The sequence below is a fragment of the Sparus aurata genome, chromosome 1 (genome assembly GCF_900880675.1).
Source record: "Sparus aurata chromosome 1, fSpaAur1.1, whole genome shotgun sequence".
Classification (NCBI taxonomy): domain Eukaryota; kingdom Metazoa; phylum Chordata; class Actinopteri; order Spariformes; family Sparidae; genus Sparus; species Sparus aurata.
In genome coordinates, this window is record NC_044187.1 from 22,214,237 (window position 1) to 22,232,296 (window position 18,060).

General features: G+C 40.9%; 2 protein-coding genes and 1 long non-coding RNA gene across 3 annotated transcripts; 1 reads left to right on the forward strand and 2 right to left on the reverse strand.

Moving 5' to 3' along the window:
• The first annotated feature begins 741 nt into the window (after nucleotides 1-741).
• LOC115580313 (uncharacterized) lies at nucleotides 742-2,319 on the forward strand. The gene is made up of 3 exons (XR_003983844.1): nucleotides 742-867; nucleotides 1,514-1,621; nucleotides 1,788-2,319. It is a non-coding gene; the product is annotated as an uncharacterized LOC115580313 (long non-coding RNA).
• Nucleotides 2,320-4,580: 2,261 nt separating this feature from the next.
• Nucleotides 4,581-6,110, reverse strand: dand5 (DAN domain family, member 5). Its single transcript, XM_030414438.1, has 2 exons — nucleotides 5,615-6,110; nucleotides 4,581-4,856 (listed from the first exon to the last, which is right to left on the reverse strand). Exons 1-2 carry the CDS (start codon nucleotides 6,089-6,091, stop codon nucleotides 4,581-4,583), a joined length of 753 nt encoding a protein of 250 aa, XP_030270298.1. The 5' UTR covers nucleotides 6,092-6,110.
• Nucleotides 6,111-11,144: 5,034 nt separating this feature from the next.
• Nucleotides 11,145-17,925, reverse strand: tspan34a (tetraspanin 34a). Its single transcript, XM_030414453.1, has 8 exons — nucleotides 17,801-17,925; nucleotides 15,583-15,659; nucleotides 14,387-14,602; nucleotides 13,509-13,583; nucleotides 13,303-13,410; nucleotides 12,930-13,061; nucleotides 12,724-12,822; nucleotides 11,145-11,618 (listed from the first exon to the last, which is right to left on the reverse strand). The coding sequence occupies exons 2-8, from the start codon at nucleotides 15,637-15,639 to the stop codon at nucleotides 11,562-11,564; spliced, it is 744 nt and encodes a 247-aa protein (XP_030270313.1). The 5' UTR covers nucleotides 15,640-15,659; nucleotides 17,801-17,925; the 3' UTR covers nucleotides 11,145-11,561.
• Nucleotides 17,926-18,060: the final 135 nt, after the last annotated feature.

The window sequence follows — 18,060 nt, forward strand, 5'->3', positions numbered from 1 at the left end:
AGCAGCTCTGACTAGCATGACTCCAGAGATGACAAGACACTGCAGGTAAGGACGGGAGAGGTGTGCAGCAGTGGGAGTGAAGCTACAGAGACATCCACGGTGGTTAAAAAAATAAATAAAACCCTTAAAAATAAAAAGAACTACTGCAGTGAAAACGTGGTGACTGTATGTGCGTTTAGCTGGACCGTTTTGGTGAATTTAATTCGAATTGTCAGACATTAGCTATGTGACTACCAGTCTGTTGTCTCTTGCCAGTACAAAGTGGTACTTTGAGACAGGAAGTTAGCATGCTAACAAGATATGATATGTACAAATTCTGTTTTAAATTGTATAAAAATTACCAGGTAATTTTCTTGTATATATTTTGTTGAGTTGTGTACTTTATCTCAAATGTTTCCAACTCCACACGCTCACTCAAGGTAATGCTGCGTATCATTTGTTGCTAGTTTGACAGCAAGAACTTTTGTGTTTATCTGCGTTACTCCTGTAGCGTTCATCTGCCCCAGGCAGTCAGTTTATTTTACTGTACACTAGCCGTGAGCTAACGTAAGCGAGCAATGGCACCCTCCTTAGGTGTGTACGTGTCTGTGTGGTTAAATTCAAACTCAAATCTCTCTGTAATTGCAGGTACTCACCGGAGCTTCTGCTTCTTTTCCCTACTCACCTCTGTAATGTTTCTCATGAAGTAAACACCCGAAAACAGATGTCAGCTCAGTGGATCGCTGCTGTGGTCAGGTTGATAAACTGGAGTGAAGATAAATCCACTTTTTAAAACCCAAAGTTTGGGATGGCATAGATTTATTGGTCCAGGTGTGTTTGACAGGATTTTGAGGGATGTCTGTTTGTGGTGCAGCCTGAGTGAGCCAGGTGAGTCCACAACCCTATTTAAGACAGCCTCTCCAATCGTCTTGTAAGATAACCTGACCAAGGTCTACGTACCGTAACGTCGGCTTTTGGTCTTCTGCTACATACCTGTTCATCTTGAGGTGTGCAAAAGCTGCATTCTGTATATCCCAAAGTTTCAAATTAATCTCTGATCTTTCCTCCCATCGGTAAACAGTTCCGGAACAAAGCAGAATCCGAAGTGAATCCAGTTGTTTATTCTTCAGAGGGCCTGGATCTAAGTAGCTGAGATGCAGCAGTCTGCAAAATATTTTGTTTTGTTTTGATCTAGAGCCCCCTAGTGGCAGAAGTTACCCAATGTATGTTTAAATTGAAAGCGTATTAAGCAGATATCATTAAATGGCAAGTATGAACTAGAAGACTGATTAGATTAAGTTGATATACACTAAATTAATAGGTCGTTATCAGGTTTTAGCAAAGCTTGATGATGAGCTGAATGGAATCAGGTGATTTGGAGCAGGGAAAGAAATGCAGAGCAGGGGCCCCTCAGGAAGAGAATTGAAAAATCACTGCTCTAACACATTATAAAAGTGAACGTATGTCAGATCTCCTGATGTTCAACCTCTGGCTCCCTCTTTACCTGACTTACCTCACCTCATTTGTCCTTTAGGAGGATAGCCTGAGGCAGAAAGAGAGAGGAGGATTGCTGTACACATATGGATCTACAGAACTTACATCTGTTGTCAGCAAACATCAAGCAGACACAAAGACAAAGAAGGTGCCCTCACACACACACACACACACACATACCCACATTTACGTATTTCATTCTACACATTAGTTGCGGTACTTTTAGCAGCAGCGGTAGTGGTAATGATAGTAACAGCCACTAAAACCACTGTGGGATTTTATCCAATGACAAACTTTGATGTTCACATCCGCAGGCTACACCTTTCTCTGTCCTCCTCAGCACCCAACAGACAGCCTGGCAGGCGAGCTGGCAGCCGGGCAGAATGGCAGTAGGCTGGCAGGCTTTAGCCTGGGGCACCATCTCCTGCAGAGCCAACTCTGACCAGCTGGTCCAGACTAACACCACAGAGCGAGCATGTACCACCGTATCAGCGGGGAGCTAGATGTTAGCTGTGGTCCAGACACCCTCACACCCAGAGCCTGACACCTACAGCAGTACACCTGCACCGGTGGGATTTAGGTGAGAAGACTCTGTCTGGTCTATGACTTAACAGGTCGTCACATCACATTTCTCCCGGCGTAGCCTGTCACCATCCCGATTTATTTCCAGAGAGCGAATGATGGACCCCTGTCCGCTCTCACTTGCTAATGCCAGATCTAGGAGCCTGATCCTCTGTCCAGTTTGGTCCAGTCTACCATGACGGTTTAGGCTCCAGCAGAGTCCCGAGCGGCTGAGGAAAATCTGGTGGAGCGTCCTCTTCCAGCACTATTCAGCTAGTCAGTTAGCTTCGCACCGTTTTGACTGCTCAGCCATAGCTATAGACACATCGGGACACATTGGAAGTCAGGGATAAGAGCTTCAAAATGATCTAATTTGGGAATATTTGTTTTCAAGCCAATTACCACCACACACGTATACAGTTAATTAACAGTATTTACTGGTCTAGAAAAACATTTTCAAAGTAAAACTTCTAAGCAGATGTGCCAAAACAGGCCCCAAATGCTCCATCAATAATTAATTTCCCCCTTGATACACCTTGATTGACCTGATATTGCTCGAGTCCTCCCCCTCCACCTCCATCACGCACACCTCCCAACCATCTCCACGTCTGACAGTTAAAAGGCCTCCACGCACAGAGAAAGAGCAGGCAGCTCATTGTGTGTTTTAAAGCGCTAACTAGGCCACTTAGCACCCTGTGACGCTGATCTGATCCCTGAGGCGCTGAACTTGGCAGCGGGCCCTCCTCCTTTCGCTCCTTCCTTTCCCTTCGCCATGGGAACCAGGCCATCCTTAATGACGCAGGAGTGCTCCGCCGGATCCCACAATGCAAAGGGGGCTGACATCTGTCTTGCTAAGTGGTGCACTCTCTTGTGCACCTTGTTTGTTCAATCAACAACCCCCCCCCCCCCCCCCCCCCCACCATCACCACCTCCTCCTCCACCACCTCCTCCTCTTCTCCCTCCTCTCCCTTCTCTATGCCCGTTTTCTTTTTTATCTCCCTTTTTATCCGGAATAAAAAAAGACAAAAGATTGCGAGGAAGAAGAGAGGTGCAGAGTTTGGAGGGGCGATAGTGAGATCATGACGCCGCCTTCGCCACCGCCGTCACAGGCACAACAGCACAGTGGGTGGATTATTACCGATAGCAAGTGCAGCATTGTGTAAAGACAGAGATGGATGACGAAACACATGTGCACATTTATTTATGATTCACTCCGTTTTATAGACAGCCTTCTTCGCTGTGAGGGAGTTTCAAAAGCACAATTTGATCACTGTCAGCCTCCCCAGCCTCTCCACTTTCTGCATATCAAGTAAAAAAGCAAGTGCCTGATTAAAAGTGGCCCCTAATTCCTCATAGTTAAGACCTGGGCAAATATTTGTCCCATCAATCTTGGAAAATATAGCCATCAACTCAAGATGTTAATCACATGCTAATGGAATCCGAGGGACTCAATGCACCCCCGTAGCGCAATGAACGCTTTCACTTTTTCAGAAAGCCCACGTGAATGCAAATGGCCATCTAAACAGTCGTTTTGACAGCATGCCAAGGCAACGTAAAGAGCCCCCTTCTTTATGCTCCTCTGGGAATGTATGTTGGGATGTGTGGGATGAGTTCACTTTACCAGGCCCAGGTGCCAGGATATAAATGAATAATAGGTTTTATGGGCCCTAACTGAAAAAAAGAGCACATGCACACATAATCACACATGCCCGCTCACTCAAGTGCATCTGTGGTGAAGGATGTTCAAATTCCCACAACTGCACTGAAAAGAGATTGGGCATGAGAATAGGTGGTTCCTATACATAATTCAGGGGTCCATGCTGAAACAATTATGTTTGCCTACCGCTAAGTACCCACGCTCAATAGCTCGTTTGCTCTCTAGTTGGGTGCTTTCAGATGTAAGTGCTACGTGCTAAAAGTCGGCGGGACATGGCTTTTTAATAAAATATAGTAGCTGACACTTGAATGCGAGAGTGGGTGGTAGAAAAACAACAAATGCTCTTCATGTTTTTACTTGAGCTTTGCATGCAAACTAAATTGCACTTGTAAATCTAACAGTGTTGGCAGAGAAAAACGAAGTAGCGAATGCCAGGCAAAAGGAATGTGGACCAATAAGACGTTTTAATGACAATATTACACGTCACAATATTTCAGTTTAGATTCATCTAAACAGGTTTTTCTTTTTTTTAATGTGAACTCGAGTCCAGTGTGGACATCTCCATCAGAAAATTGCATGACCAAAATATAGGTCATCTTGTCATCAATCAGCGGTGGAAGAAACCACCAGAGTATTGTACTCTGAATAACAAATTCAGACTCATAAGGAAAAAACAGATACACACGGACAACAACATATGTAAATCAAATTACAAGTGTCTAAATAATTATCACACAAATTATGAAACATATTCCATATCCTGGCAGGGATTTGACAGAGAATAAAGGTGTCAATCCAAATGAAATCTTAACCTGCAGCTCTATTTCCTTAAGAGGAGACAATAAAAAACTGTATTGTGCTTTTTTTTGTTAGAACAGCTGTAACACAGTCACAGGTGTGTGGAAGCAGCAGCCTCTGCGCTCTTCTCCTCACGGCTCGTCTCACACTTGCACTCCTCCACCACCATCACTCGCCTGTCCCGGACCTCGGCCCCGCAGCGCAGGGGCACAGTCACTGTGTGAGCTTTTGATGGGGCGCAGCGTGAGCAGGGGGACCGGTGGACCCCCGCAAACTCCCCTTCGGATGGGACGAACAGGGAGCTGCACTGGCCGAAACACAGCTTGTTGTGCACTGTTACCGTGTCGCATCCGTCTGCTGTCACACGCTGTTAGGATGAAAGAGAGGGAGAACAGGCCTCAGCAATATTGTCTTAATTCTACCTCTGAGGGTGTAAAAGAATCATCACTCTGTGTTTATTTAATTCCACACCACCACAGAGCAGGAACGAGCCTTGTGAGTGAACACACGTTGCTCTTATTGCCACTGAAACTGTTCCTTGCTTTGCTTTATTCTTTTTTCAACTGTGTTAACAATTACTCATTTGACAGCCCCGTCTCCAGGATATAATGTTAGCGGTTAACTTTTCTGCAAACAATGGATACGTTCAAGGTCGACATGTGTAGCAACAGGGCATATCACGTTCACATTAAATGTCTATTCTTTCATGACGGGAGGTGGAGGAGAAGGACGTGGAGGTTATTACAGCCACCAAGGCTGCCAAATGGCTGACTGCAGTCACACCAGTCAGTGAAAGTCAGACCATCTTGATCCGTGATCATGCCATCCGAAACAGGTCCTTTAGCCAAACCGTGATGTGATTTGGTTTCTTTTCAAAGTGACAGTTGAACCAAAATATACAATAGGTATTTTTGTTGTTGTTATTGTTGTCTGCCTTCTCTTGAATATAACAGAACTAATTGGCACCTGGCTTGTGGTACTCAAAATGCAAATACAGGCGAAAAAGAGATACGCTTAAGATGTATACTCATCTGCGGTCCATAGGTTATCTTGAGTAAATGGGTCCTGAGTGAGTTTTTCATGTTAATTTTTCTGGCACATGTAGTCAAAATCATTTCCTCTTACCTGAGTGAAAGGTACGGCAGCGCATGTCTGTTTTGTGTCCTTCAGGTTGACCGGCAGGGACATCTTCTCTCCTTTACTCATGGCTCTTTGCCACATCTGCAGGCCTTGCATCTTCTTTAGCTCCATGTCATTGGGGCTTTTGGGGCTCAGGTGGTGCAGCGGACTCATTGGGGTCTTTGGGGCCACAGCCGGACCTGGACGCCCCTGAGACAGGAAAGCAGGGAAGGGCAATCTGGGGCTCAGGGACGAGCCTCTTCTCGGGGTCAGTCCCCTTCTAAAGAACCCAGAGTGGGCCAGGGCACGAGTGTCCAGCTGCACGACCTTAACTATTCCTCGGACGGGTTCATCTGGTCCACCGCCGGATGATTCAAATTCGACCTGTGACCCTTTCACAACGTTGTCAAAAATATTGTGAGGGAATGTAAAAGCGATGGCTGTCCAGGTAGACAAAAGAATAAGGCTGATAGAGAAAGCCATTGTTTCACGTCAAAAGCAATAGGGCTCAAAGCAGAAATGGAAATTATGCAATTAATTTGAAAAAACTGAATAAACAACTAAAAAAAGTTACAGACGAAATTCAATAAACAAATCTTTGTCTTGTCAAATGGTCCAAGGTTCCAAATGGCAACCTTGCTGTCAGTGCTTTGTCAGTGTGATGGAGGGAGTCTTTTATATAGGCTGCTGCCAGTTCTCACCTGTGTTTTAATGCAAAGAAGGTGTCGCAATTCCCACACCAGACCAGACATCACACCAAGCTTAAAACTCCAGGTCGTGGATGGTCGCCAGACTGAGAGGATTTCAGCTTCAAGGTGAGCGTTAAAAAACACGGTCATAAAAAATCTGGGGCTGACTGCAAGGATTATTAGTGGCAAGGAAGTTTAGTTACTGGATCACTTTTATTCAAAGGCAAATGTTCATTTCATGTTGGTAAGGCACAAATTGAAGACTTAATTTTCCTTATAATTAAAGAAAGAAAGGGCATGTTTTCATTCTTCCTCTACTTCTTAAATATTGAGAGGGACCTGTCCTCTTCTAATGTTCATTATTATTATTATTATGAATATTATTATTATTATTATTATTATTGTTTTAAATCTTGAATTAAGTGAAAAGTTAAACAAATGATAAATATATAAATTAAATAAATAAATAAATTAAGAGCTGCCAGAACAGCTTCAATGCTCCTTTGTAGATTCTTCATGTCCCTGCACCGCATGAGGTATGAACAGCATTCTTCCAGAAGGAATTTTTTTTCATTTCAAGTTTTAATTGTTATTCTATTATTACATTTATTTAAACTTGAAGATCAATGAGGACAGGCCCTCATCTACATCAATGCTAGTTTTAAATTACAAATATGTGTGTATAAATACAGTTTATAGAAGAGACATGATACAAAAACAATTCATTAGAACGAGTAGAAACAGAGGCTGAGTAGTTGATGGATTTCATGGATTTATATTCACCAAATGGCAAAATGTTCATTTTTAGGCTGATTGTAATGTGTTCCCAGTTGTTGGGGCATAGAAACTAAAAGCAGATCTTTCAAGTTAAGTGCAAACCTGAGAGACTTTCAGTGACAGCCTGCCACCAGACCAAGTTGGATTAGGTCCAGAGGACAGTGGTGGATGTTACTAATTACAGCTACTCAAATCACTGTGAATTACACCATGTATTTTACTCAGTAACTTGAGAACTGGGTATAATTTGAATTAATATCTAAACCTTTTAGCCAATATGGTTATCTGATCCATATTGGGCTGATGAAAACCCTGACATATGGACAAAAACCACAAAACTCTGCAGCAGGCCCAGGTTTGTGACCACAACCACTGAGCAGAGCAGAGCAGTTGTGAGAAATTTAGACTCAACATTTTTGGAAACGGACGCCTATTTGATTGAACACCTGCTATAACGCATTAAACATCAACAGCTGAAAACTAAATAATACTCTGAGTAGTGTTTGAGAAGAATACGTTACTTTATGTAAGTATTATTTTAATACCAGTGGGTTTTACTTGTAATTGAGTTATATTTCAGTGATGTAACTGAACTAATACTTGAGTTATTATCTAACTAATATAAATTGTCCCACAGACATTCAAATAAATGTAGTTGAGTAAAAATACGTTTTCCTACAAAATGTAGTGGCGTGTGAGTCTGAAGTGGCAGAAAATAAGGCCTCAAGTTAAGTACATGCACTTCAAAATGTGCTATGGTAAGCTAATTAAGTCAATGTACTGCACTTAGTTACATTCAATTAAAAAATAAAGTGGTTGAGATCCTGTGACTGACCAATTCAATACAAATGAATTACGTCCCTTCAAAGCAACCATAAACAAGCAAGTTTAGATTTCTTTCACATCCTGTATACTAGTAATTACAGATAAAATTACATATATTTAAACAGGTGAAATTTGTTTTCAGCACCACAATAAAAAAAAAAGAGTATGCTCAAAATGTACATCAAGTTGCATATGAGTGTCTTAAACTAATAAACATTAAAGCTGATGTAGCAGATAAACGTTCAACTAAACCTAAACTGTTTTGCGTCCCGGTCCACAGCGCCAGGGAGACTCATAGACAGCAGTAAAAGCCTTCTTTATTCAGCAGGTGTTTTTATTACCTTTGGCTGTAAAGCAATGATGAGTTTATGCCCTCTTTGTAAACAAGCCGTCTCCTGTCCATTTATTCCCACAGGCGTCTTCTCAGCCTCTCCCTGGACGCACCATCATTACACCATTAGACCTGAGTGTGCTCTGTCACCCGTGACCTGATCACACACTCACTGTTGAAGGCCGACCTGCTGACAACATTATAATAGAGAGAGTGTTTGACTTTCTCATAGGGGCCTCGGTGTTAAGAGGCACTTTTCAACACGTCTGTTTCCCATCCACCACTTAGCATTATGGTCAGGATAGATGGATGCAAATGACCTGCTGTCTGTGATCTGAACACTTTCTCGTCTGCGTTGACCCGATCTGAACACTGGCGGGTGAGATCTATAGTTCCTAAGCAACTGCAGTATCATCAGTAATGCAGGATGTGTGTGGATGTGTTCAGTGTGAATATTGGATATTATTTCCCTCCAGCTGCAGAATAGATGTTTTCCACAAGAGGGCAGAGTTTACAAAGTATTATCACTCCTGCTGGTTCCATTTTTCTGTCCCTGTTTGAAAGACGCCCTGTTCTCCGTGAACTTTGGATGACATTTGAAAGACTAATAAAACCGTTTTGTTTGAGCCTCTCACGGGCGTTTAACACAGTTTAATGTGGCAGTTTGAAGATGGCCTTCAACGTCGTAATGAGTCCTCTTTTTAGAAAAAGGTTTATTCAGCCATGTCTTTTGTGACAAAACAGACACAGAGGTCCCAAACCATCTTTCCCTCAGTATTATTGACTTTGTTATATATTGACAACCTGCTCCTGCCGCTGATGTAACCAAGAGAATTAAGGTCAATAAGAGGAGATAAAAAGCTTTGTGCCAAGTCTAGAGTGTAAATACAAAACTGTGCCAGAAACTGTTGAACTTGTGAGCAGTGAGAGGTTGAGAAATCTGAAGGAGAAAGGCTCACAAAGGTGGCCAGCTTTAGAAGAAATTAAGAAGACTTATTTGTTTGATTAGATTTGACTTTGTCACTGAATCTGAAGAAACAAATGACATTTTTTTTCATACTTTTTAAACAAAAGATTAGATAAAAGACTTATAAAGACTGGATACTGCAGGTGAAACAGAAGTTTATGCGGTGGGGAAAAAGAGTGACATGACCTGGGGTAACAGCAACAGTGATGCTGAAACAGTGGAAACATATAGGCTACTGGATATAAAGGTTGGCTTTGCAGGATGTTCTCATCCTGGGACACTGCAAACACCCGTGAGATCTCTAAAGCACCTTTGATGATAAAAAACTGATGCCAACTTACAGGTGGAAAAAGGAAGTAATGTTTGTATTTCTCCCCAAGTTTTACACTGAGAAGTCTAGAGTGTATGGCACGATGGCCACAGAGCTCACGCTGATAACAAAAACAGAAACTTCCGCCTCTACTCTGCAGATTGTGCCGCCACTGACGAGGGTCATCAGGTGTCTATGACACAGCATGTGACGGGAGAACCTGCCGCTTCAGCTGCCAGCAGTGAGCACACATTACACTTCACTAACAAGACACACACTCACGCTGATACACTGTAATCTGTATCTTGTTATGTATCAGCGATTAAAGCACTCTGGACCATAAGGCCGGACCATATGGCACACATTCACCTGTCCATTTCGTACATAAGGCAATTTGATGGCTGTTTTTTTTCCCATTACTTATTACTGAGGTCAGCAGGAGGTATCCCACAACACGCAGGATGTTGAAAAAGACAAAAATGTGTCTGTGATTGTGATTGGAAGGCTTTGTGTGAAAAACTGATGGACTTAAAACCACAAATGTTTCAATCAGGACTATAAAAATCATGTGTTCCTTTTCGAAGAGTAACAAAACTAAGAGTCTAGTACCAAGAAGGACTGGCCTCGATCTCATGATAGTGAAAATCTGTACACAGGACTTTATTCTTGACAAGAGTTTCTCCTTTAAATTCCCAGTCACTTTTTTACACCCTTAAACCTGCATTAGCAGATGCAGATTTTGGTCACTGAGGGGTTGTGGATACATGTGGACACATAAAGCTGATGATGCAAACCTGCAAGCAAACAGTTGCTTATTTACCCATGTAAGAGTAAAAGTACAGGGTCACATTAGCTTTCACTCATGTTTCTGGCCACCTCAAGGTGGTGGGTCCTAAATTCAGTCTCTGTCTCTTTAAGGGTGTTTCAAGCCTTTTCCTTGCAAACAGCTGCCTGCTGTGACTAAAACAGCTATGAGAATGATACAATTGCAGCTCAATAAAAAAGTAACTCAATAAAGGCCTGAAAACCATATCAATGAGCTCAAAACACATTAAGGAGCGCCACAGAGCTGAGGGGGATTGCAGATAATTATTTGTGGGCTGTGACCCATTTAATAAACAAGTAGTCATGTGATCCTTGGGATCTAAATACAATGAAGCTTTAATGAATAGTTCATCAGTTTCTTAAAGGTTGACACGTCTATTTCGTCTGGAATACTTGCCAATGTTCTCTCTGCTCAGTATTTTTTAGAAGGTACAACTTCTTTCAGTCAGTCATGCCTAGCCACATGTGGTTTGGAGTTAATTTTGGTTAAAATAATATGCTAGATGGAGTAAAAGTAATTCTAGTCTTGTTGATGCTTGATGTTTCCCATTGGTGCGATAGATATGAGATTGTGGGATCAGATAAAACCAACAACCCTGGTGGAAAATTCGTAACTTCATTGAAATCAACTTTCTCCTGAGGGACCATCTACTCAAAGCCAGACGTTTTAAATATCTTTTTTTTTTTTGGTAATGTTTTGTTTGGCCTAGAATCCATTGTATGTAGATGACATATTTTCCATTATCATATGACATAATTTTGCCTTCAGTCTTTTCTGACACATTAACCAGAATCAACATGTACAAGAGGGAATAAGTCAAGATTGTGATCTTTATTATTTCAATATGATCAAATATACAAAAATAAATTTGTCATATAACTAAAGTGAATGTGAGGGACACAAACATGCAGCTTCTTTCTGCCCGGTGCATCATTACACATGATATGTATCAGCACATACAGAGTCGGCTGATGACAGCCCTTCTTCTTAAAACATAAATAAATCACAGTATAAATCTGTACAAATGCAGTTTTGATGAACACATCAGCTCCGTTGATGACCTCTTCATCTTTGAGGTCATAACAATGCTCTACATGCCATTACACACGAAGAGCACCAAAAGTGTGTGTGCCTGTTCTGAATCAAATAAAAAAAAAACTTTTTACATATGAAAAGTACAATTTCTCCACAAATTACAGTGTTGTCATCTCATCCCAGATGGGGAGTGTTATGCCTTGTTGCCAATGTTCTTGTAGAGAACCATCGAAACGACCATGGCAGCAATCTGTAAAGACGAGAGTTGGTCAGCACGTCATCAGAACACAGTGTAACACAGGCATGTGCAGAGGGGGAGTAAGAGTGCTGCACCTACTCCTTTGCCCCTGATGTCCAAAGTGCCTTTTTGTTGAGGCAGATTTTATTGTGTGTGAGTTTGGCTGAATTGCAGGAAATATTTCTCCAGTTGTTTCGCTAGTTTGGCGAACAGGATAAGAATAAGAATAAGAATTCTAATTTAAAGCCACTTAAGCTAGGTTATAGTCATTATACTTGTATTGTTTTAATGGTTTATCATATTTTCTTGTGTTCTTGTTTTCTTGTAGGACAGGAGATTGATGAAACGAATAATCACATATCAAATAGTTCATTCTTCGTTGGTTCTTTAATTTTTCATGGCAGCTCTAGATCCATGTGCCCCTTTTTAAAGATCATATTGATACCTCGTCTGTGTAGACAAATCATTTAAAGAATTACAATACATCCACAGAGCGCGTAGAAAGGTCCATCTCTTTTCCTAGGAAACCTTATTATGATTGAAACTTGGTAATTGTACAAACTTTTTTGAGGTCCAAAATATTTGTGTCGTTTATGTCTGCGTAAGAACTCTAGCCAAGTGGCCCACTCAAAATGTTTTTTTGCTACAGATTTTGAAAATCATGGAAACTCTCTCCCTTGACTTTTTAAGGTACCAGTTCACCAAAATCTGCAATCCTAAGTGGCCAAACTCATATCACAAGCAATGAAAACAAAAATTGTTTTCAATTTCTACTCCAAGACCTCTCTATGACATATAATATATCAAGTAAGCAGCACTCTTCTTGACTGGTGGCTGCCCAGATAGCAAAATTGTTGTGGCCCTGACCCAGCCGACACCAAATATATTCATCAAGCAGCGTGGAATGATCGCACTTGGTGGCTCCATTCCTGCTCGTGGCAACATGGCCAGTAGTCAGCCTAGAGCGAACCAATTAAACCAGAACTGGCCAAAAAGTGGTTTATTCAGTGCCATCATTCCAGGCGGTATGTGGGCTGGATGAGGGTACCTGGTGCACTTTGCTGTCTGGGCGAGAAAAATGTAAAGCACCTGGGCTGTTTGAAGTGGTTTTCCATACCTCAAGAGCAGTGATTCCAAGAGCCACAGCAGCAACAATCACAGCGTTGTCCTCTATCAGCTGCACTATCCTGTCGATGCAGCCTTCAACCATGAAGGCCTGGAAGAGAAACAGGTTTTAGTTAAGATAAGGAACTGCTCATCAAAATTAAAGATTTATCTTACAAACATGCATGAAGTTCAATTAAAAGTAGCATGGTCTCGTACCGAAGCTCTGTTTTCATTGCAATCACCATCGGCGATTGACTCATTGCAGCACGTATTTGGATAAAATCGGTTGTCCGTGAAAAATTTGGAGTCATCAAAATCTGTGTAGTTCTTGCCGCCACAGCACTTTAACTAGAGGAAAACGAAGAAAAAGAAGTGTTACTCCCAAATCTTAACGAAAACTATGATGAGAGGTTGAACTGTCAATTATGAAAATGAAATCTGTTAAAAGAATACAATCTGGTTATAATTTCTTTCATTATGAACTGACTCTGCAACTCAAAGTGTGCTCAAAGAGCCACTGCTTTCATTGGTTCAAATGATTATGTGTAACTATAGATATCTCTGTAAAATATCATTTAAAAGAGACTACCTTCTCCATGGTGGTGTTCCAGAGAGAGGTCACACCCTCATCCTTCCCGTAGTTGTCTGTGAGGTCCTTTCTAATTCCATCCTCCAGATCCTGAAGAAGCTGATCAGCCTGAGAAGGTGGACAATCATAGGCACTTAATTGTTAATTCTGACCACTGCTGCTGAGTTAATCTAATTTAGTTTTTTAGTTTTTTTCAAGACACCTACCAAACCCTTGAAGACGAGCAGCACCACAGCTCCAGCAACCTCGATGATGAAGATAATCAGGACAATACTGAAGAACTGAATGGGGAGAAAATGATAAATGACACCGTAAAATTCTCGTAAAATCAAGTCTCGCCAACAGTGACGAACAGGTCTGCGCAAATAACATTTAGGCAATCAAACATAACCATGAAATATTTCAGCATCTGCTGCTACCAGAATTCAGATTTCCTATCCATGTAGCCTCAGATATGAAGGTAGTTTTCTTTGCTTTCGAGGTATAATTTTTGAATTGCTTTTATTGATAAATAGGCAGCTTTAAACAGTGTGTAACTTAGAACAGACTTCATACAACAACTACTTTAAAGGTGCAATATATTTTAAAGTTTTAAGCATTCAAAATTAAAAACTGATCAACAGAATATGGGGGGATAACAGTTTAGACATTGGTTGCATATTGGGAATGGCTATGGCAAATATGTCTTGCTGCAGAGAAATCTATTGAAGTTATCATGCTGAACAGCTAGCCCCTAGCCATTTTATACCTACCAATCTGGGCAGTCAGCTAATATGACCGCTAGCTGCATGGTTAACTAAGCATAGCATAGCCAATTCTTACATATTTAATTCCCAAATTAAATGATTAATTTGATTTAATTTCATTTGGGTCAAATACAATCTGAAAGTTTTCAATCTCCAGCTACGAAATACTTGGCATTATTTTAAACATAGGAAAGTCCACATATCTTCCTGTCTTCAGAAAATAAGTAATAATAACATTTTTGTTCCACAAAATTTTCCAGAACTGACATGAAATTGTCTCCTATTAATGAACTCTTTCAGTCGGTTGACCTGAAGCTGACCTATCAAACATGGCTCACCGTCAGCAGCATACACCGACTCTCCCTCATGGCTCCACAGCAGCCAAGGAAGCCGATGACCACCAGCACAGCACCCACTGCGATCAGCAGGTAGCTGATGCTGGCCAGCTGGGATAACTCAGACGGAGCCCCTTCCACGTTATCCAGTATACCCAGCAGAGAGCCACTGTCCACCTTCACCCATATTCCCGTACCCAGGATGGCTGCACCTGCCAACTACATGATGGGTGAGGACAGAGCAGAGAGAGTGAGAATGGACTTAGCATTAAGACTGAATGAAATACTGGTAAAGTCATGAAAAGATACAGTGCAGACAGGTGACATGATGAATAGAGTTACATTTATCATAATCAAGCAATAAAGAGAGAAGTCAGACTGAGCTGTGCCATAAAAGACGCACAATGACGCACTACTGAAGAAATGAGAGCTGCAGATATGAGACGTGAGTTCAGCCTGATAACTACGACCTGATTCCAAAGGGTAAAACATCAATAAAACAGAATGTGCTGCTGTGTTAAAACAGTACACAGAAAGACAATAAAGTTTAATGTTTCATCTCATCAGCTCCCGTGCTTTTCGTTAACACATTCGTATTCTGAATTTGATACCAGCAACATGATTCAAACCATTGGGGACCGGGGTGACGAAAGCCCGGGGAACAGGGAAACACCTGTTGGGAACATTCCCCAGGTAAACAGGTTTATTGGGTTAGGGTGCATTATTGTGCCACATGTTTATTGTGCATGAGGGGGGCAGCCTCACCGGGTTCACCGCCTTCTGAAATGCATGATCAAATACACTCAGCTTTCTTGGCAAGCATGTGACGAAAAGACTGATACCACCCTCATGTCTTTATGGTAGGCCAGCTGCTGGGTATCTTAGCTTAGCCTGCAGGTTATGGTAGGTTGTGTGTCAGACTATTTCTTGGCTGGGAGCTGTGACTTCCTGGAGTTTTATCGGAAACACCATTAATGAGTGATTAGTTTTAAAAACCCTTAAATCTAAAGCCTATGTTCCAAATGTTTTTCCTTTCCAGGTTTAGCTGAGATGAGATAAATAAGAGTTATTCAAAGTCAGTAAATGGCTTGCCCTCTTTGACACATGCTGTTTAGTGTGTTTTCCTGTAGGACCTGGACTATGAGTATGAGCTTGACAGCAGAGACTGAAAATGAGTGGTCATCTTTATTCCAACTTACAAAGATACCGCCATTGAAGATGAACATCATTATTTTGAGGAAGCCGGAGCAACACATCTTGGCTGATTGTTTGTTGTCTGTTACAGAAAAAACAGAAAAACACATTGTTAGTTCATCTGCTAACTAAACGACAGAATAACAACTCACATTTCCCTAATTATCACAGATGCGATTTTGGTTATGTGGACAACTTTGCATTTTACCTCTCATAGGAAAATCAATGACATGAGGATGGCTTACAACACAAACAAGCACCAACACAGGTCGAATGGCATTTGCTTTGGTTATACATTAACCACAGTCACCGGCAGGAAACAGAAGGGGTCTGAATCTCCTCTAAGTAAAAAACAAGTGCTTCAAGCTGACGTAATCCAAGGTTTCGGTTGAAGTGTGGGAAGTTGTTTAATCATAACCACACTTTATTTTTACATTGTGCCTGGCCTGCGAGTTATTTCAAGCATTATCAAGCACACATCTGAATACAAAGGAAGAATATATTCACTTCCCCCTGCTTTGAACTTGTATTCTCTCCATTGTAAAACTGTACAAGATGTTTTATAGTATCATCAATTAAACCTTAAAATTATAACCCCAATCAATATTAGCAGAGTCCAAAGCCATCTTTATCACTGTTAAACGTTAACAACTTAAATTTCCAGTGCCATAAAATGAATGGCAAACAGGATAAAGAAGGACCTATCATCATAATCTGGCTTCAATTAACCAAATGTCACGAGTTCATGATTAATGGGGTCAAGGTGTCTTCTTATCAAACTCCTGGTTATCAAACTGAAAGGGGCCAAGAAGAACCATAAAACACACACACCTTGTCCCAAACATGGCACCACATTGTTTTTCCATCTATGATCTGCGTCAGAGAAGTGAGCTCACTTTTATGGTTATTGAACCGTGTATTTCTTCCTTATTGCAACTTTGACTGGAACTGTCTGTCAGCAGCTGTTCCCTTGTGTTTTAAGAGGCAATAAAACATTTCCATGAAACTGGAAAACACTATGTATATGGTTTGGTGCAAATCATCGGCAGATATTGGCCTGTTACAGTATATCCGTATCATATACATGTGGTTCAATATGTGCGGGTATGAAAAGTATTATTTAGAGAGATGACATTGCAGAGCAGGATGGAGGGATTGTTGCCATACAAGTATTTATACTGTCCGAAGTGTCCATTTAGACACTTTCTACAAGTGTTATAAAAGTACCCAAAAGTCGTACTTGAGTAAAAGTAAAGCTATTGTAAAGAAATACACTCATAATATATGATCACCTGATTAATATTATAAATATTACCTTCTGAATTTCTGAATTTATTTTCAGAAACCACATAGAGCACCTTTAGGTCACAAAAGTAATTTTCTGGCAACAAATGTACTCAAGTATCAAAAGTAGAAGTAAAAGTAAATGATACATATATTTATGTTTTTATGTGCGATATAATGTGTTTGTTTATTTTATCTAATGGCTGATAAAATAAATTCATTGTAAAGTGTGCTACTTCGGCTCTAATGTGACTTATAATCTGCAAAGTGACTAAAGTTATCAAATAAATGTGGAGTAAAAAGTAAAGGTATAAAGGAGCAGAAAAGAGAAATACTTAAGTAAACAAAAACTAGTATGTCAAAACTGCACTTGAGTACAATACTTAGTTACATTCATCACAGCTCTTTTATCAGCATCGGCTCCAAAAGTTGAGTATCGGTCTACATGACCTCAAAGTCACATGCTGTTTTTTTTAAATACATCTAATGGAAGACTTTAGGCTTCAAAACGGGACAAAATGCAAAGTCAGAGAAAAACAGTTTAAGTTCCTACATCAGCTCTGTTCTTGCCAAAGGTTCATGTTTAGCTGGCAGAGTTTTTATTAATCTGAACTGTTAGAGGACTGGGCTAGGCAAGCGTTGGCTCATGAAGTCTGTAGTTGGTTATTATTGTGTTGTCACCCATTAAACAGGACAACAAAATGTCACTTGGAGGTTACAGGGGAATGGACATCAGTTAGCCACCAACAACCTTAATTATCAAATAAAAAGTATGTTTCACTTGTCATCCCTTTGTTAACTTTTCACTTTGGCAAAAGCAAAACAGGTCAAGTCATATGCTCATTCACTACGCTGTGTTTTCAGGTGGTTTTAGAAATGAAAGATTTTTAACTGTTAATCATACAGTTGATTAAAAGTATGAAAGTATGAAGCTCCTACCTGTACTGCAGAGAAGTCTGTCCGTCCGCTGAGGTCTGATCGATCAAGAGTGTCTGCTCGACAAGGCTTGCACATGCCCCTTTATCCTCTCATGGGTTTCACACACACACACACACACACACACATGCACACACAAGTAGTTCATGACATCACACACGTCACCGACCTGCAAGCAACATTTCCTGGTGACCAAAGTCCCATTTTAAAAATAGAGCAGAAACTTTCACAACCACCAACTTTATAACCAAGTCATGGTCCAA

Excerpts from the sequence above, each read along its gene's own strand:
- dand5 (XM_030414438.1), bottom strand. The coding sequence starts at position 6,091 with ATGGCTTTCTCTATCAGCCTTATTCTTTTGTCTACCTGGACAGCCATC. Across the intron at positions 4,857-5,614 it reads CTGCCGTACCTTTCACTCAG|CGTGTGACAGCAGACGGATG; the intron begins GTAAGAGGAAAT and ends TCATCCTAACAG.
- tspan34a (XM_030414453.1), bottom strand. The coding sequence starts at position 15,639 with ATGTGTTGCTCCGGCTTCCTCAAAATAATGATGTTCATCTTCAATGGC. Across the intron at positions 13,411-13,508 it reads TGCTCGTCTTCAAGGGTTTG|GCTGATCAGCTTCTTCAGGA; the intron begins GTAGGTGTCTTG and ends CCACCTTCTCAG. Across the intron at positions 11,619-12,723 it reads TTGGAATCACTGCTCTTGAG|ATTGCTGCCATGGTCGTTTC; the intron begins GTATGGAAAACC and ends TCGTCTTTACAG.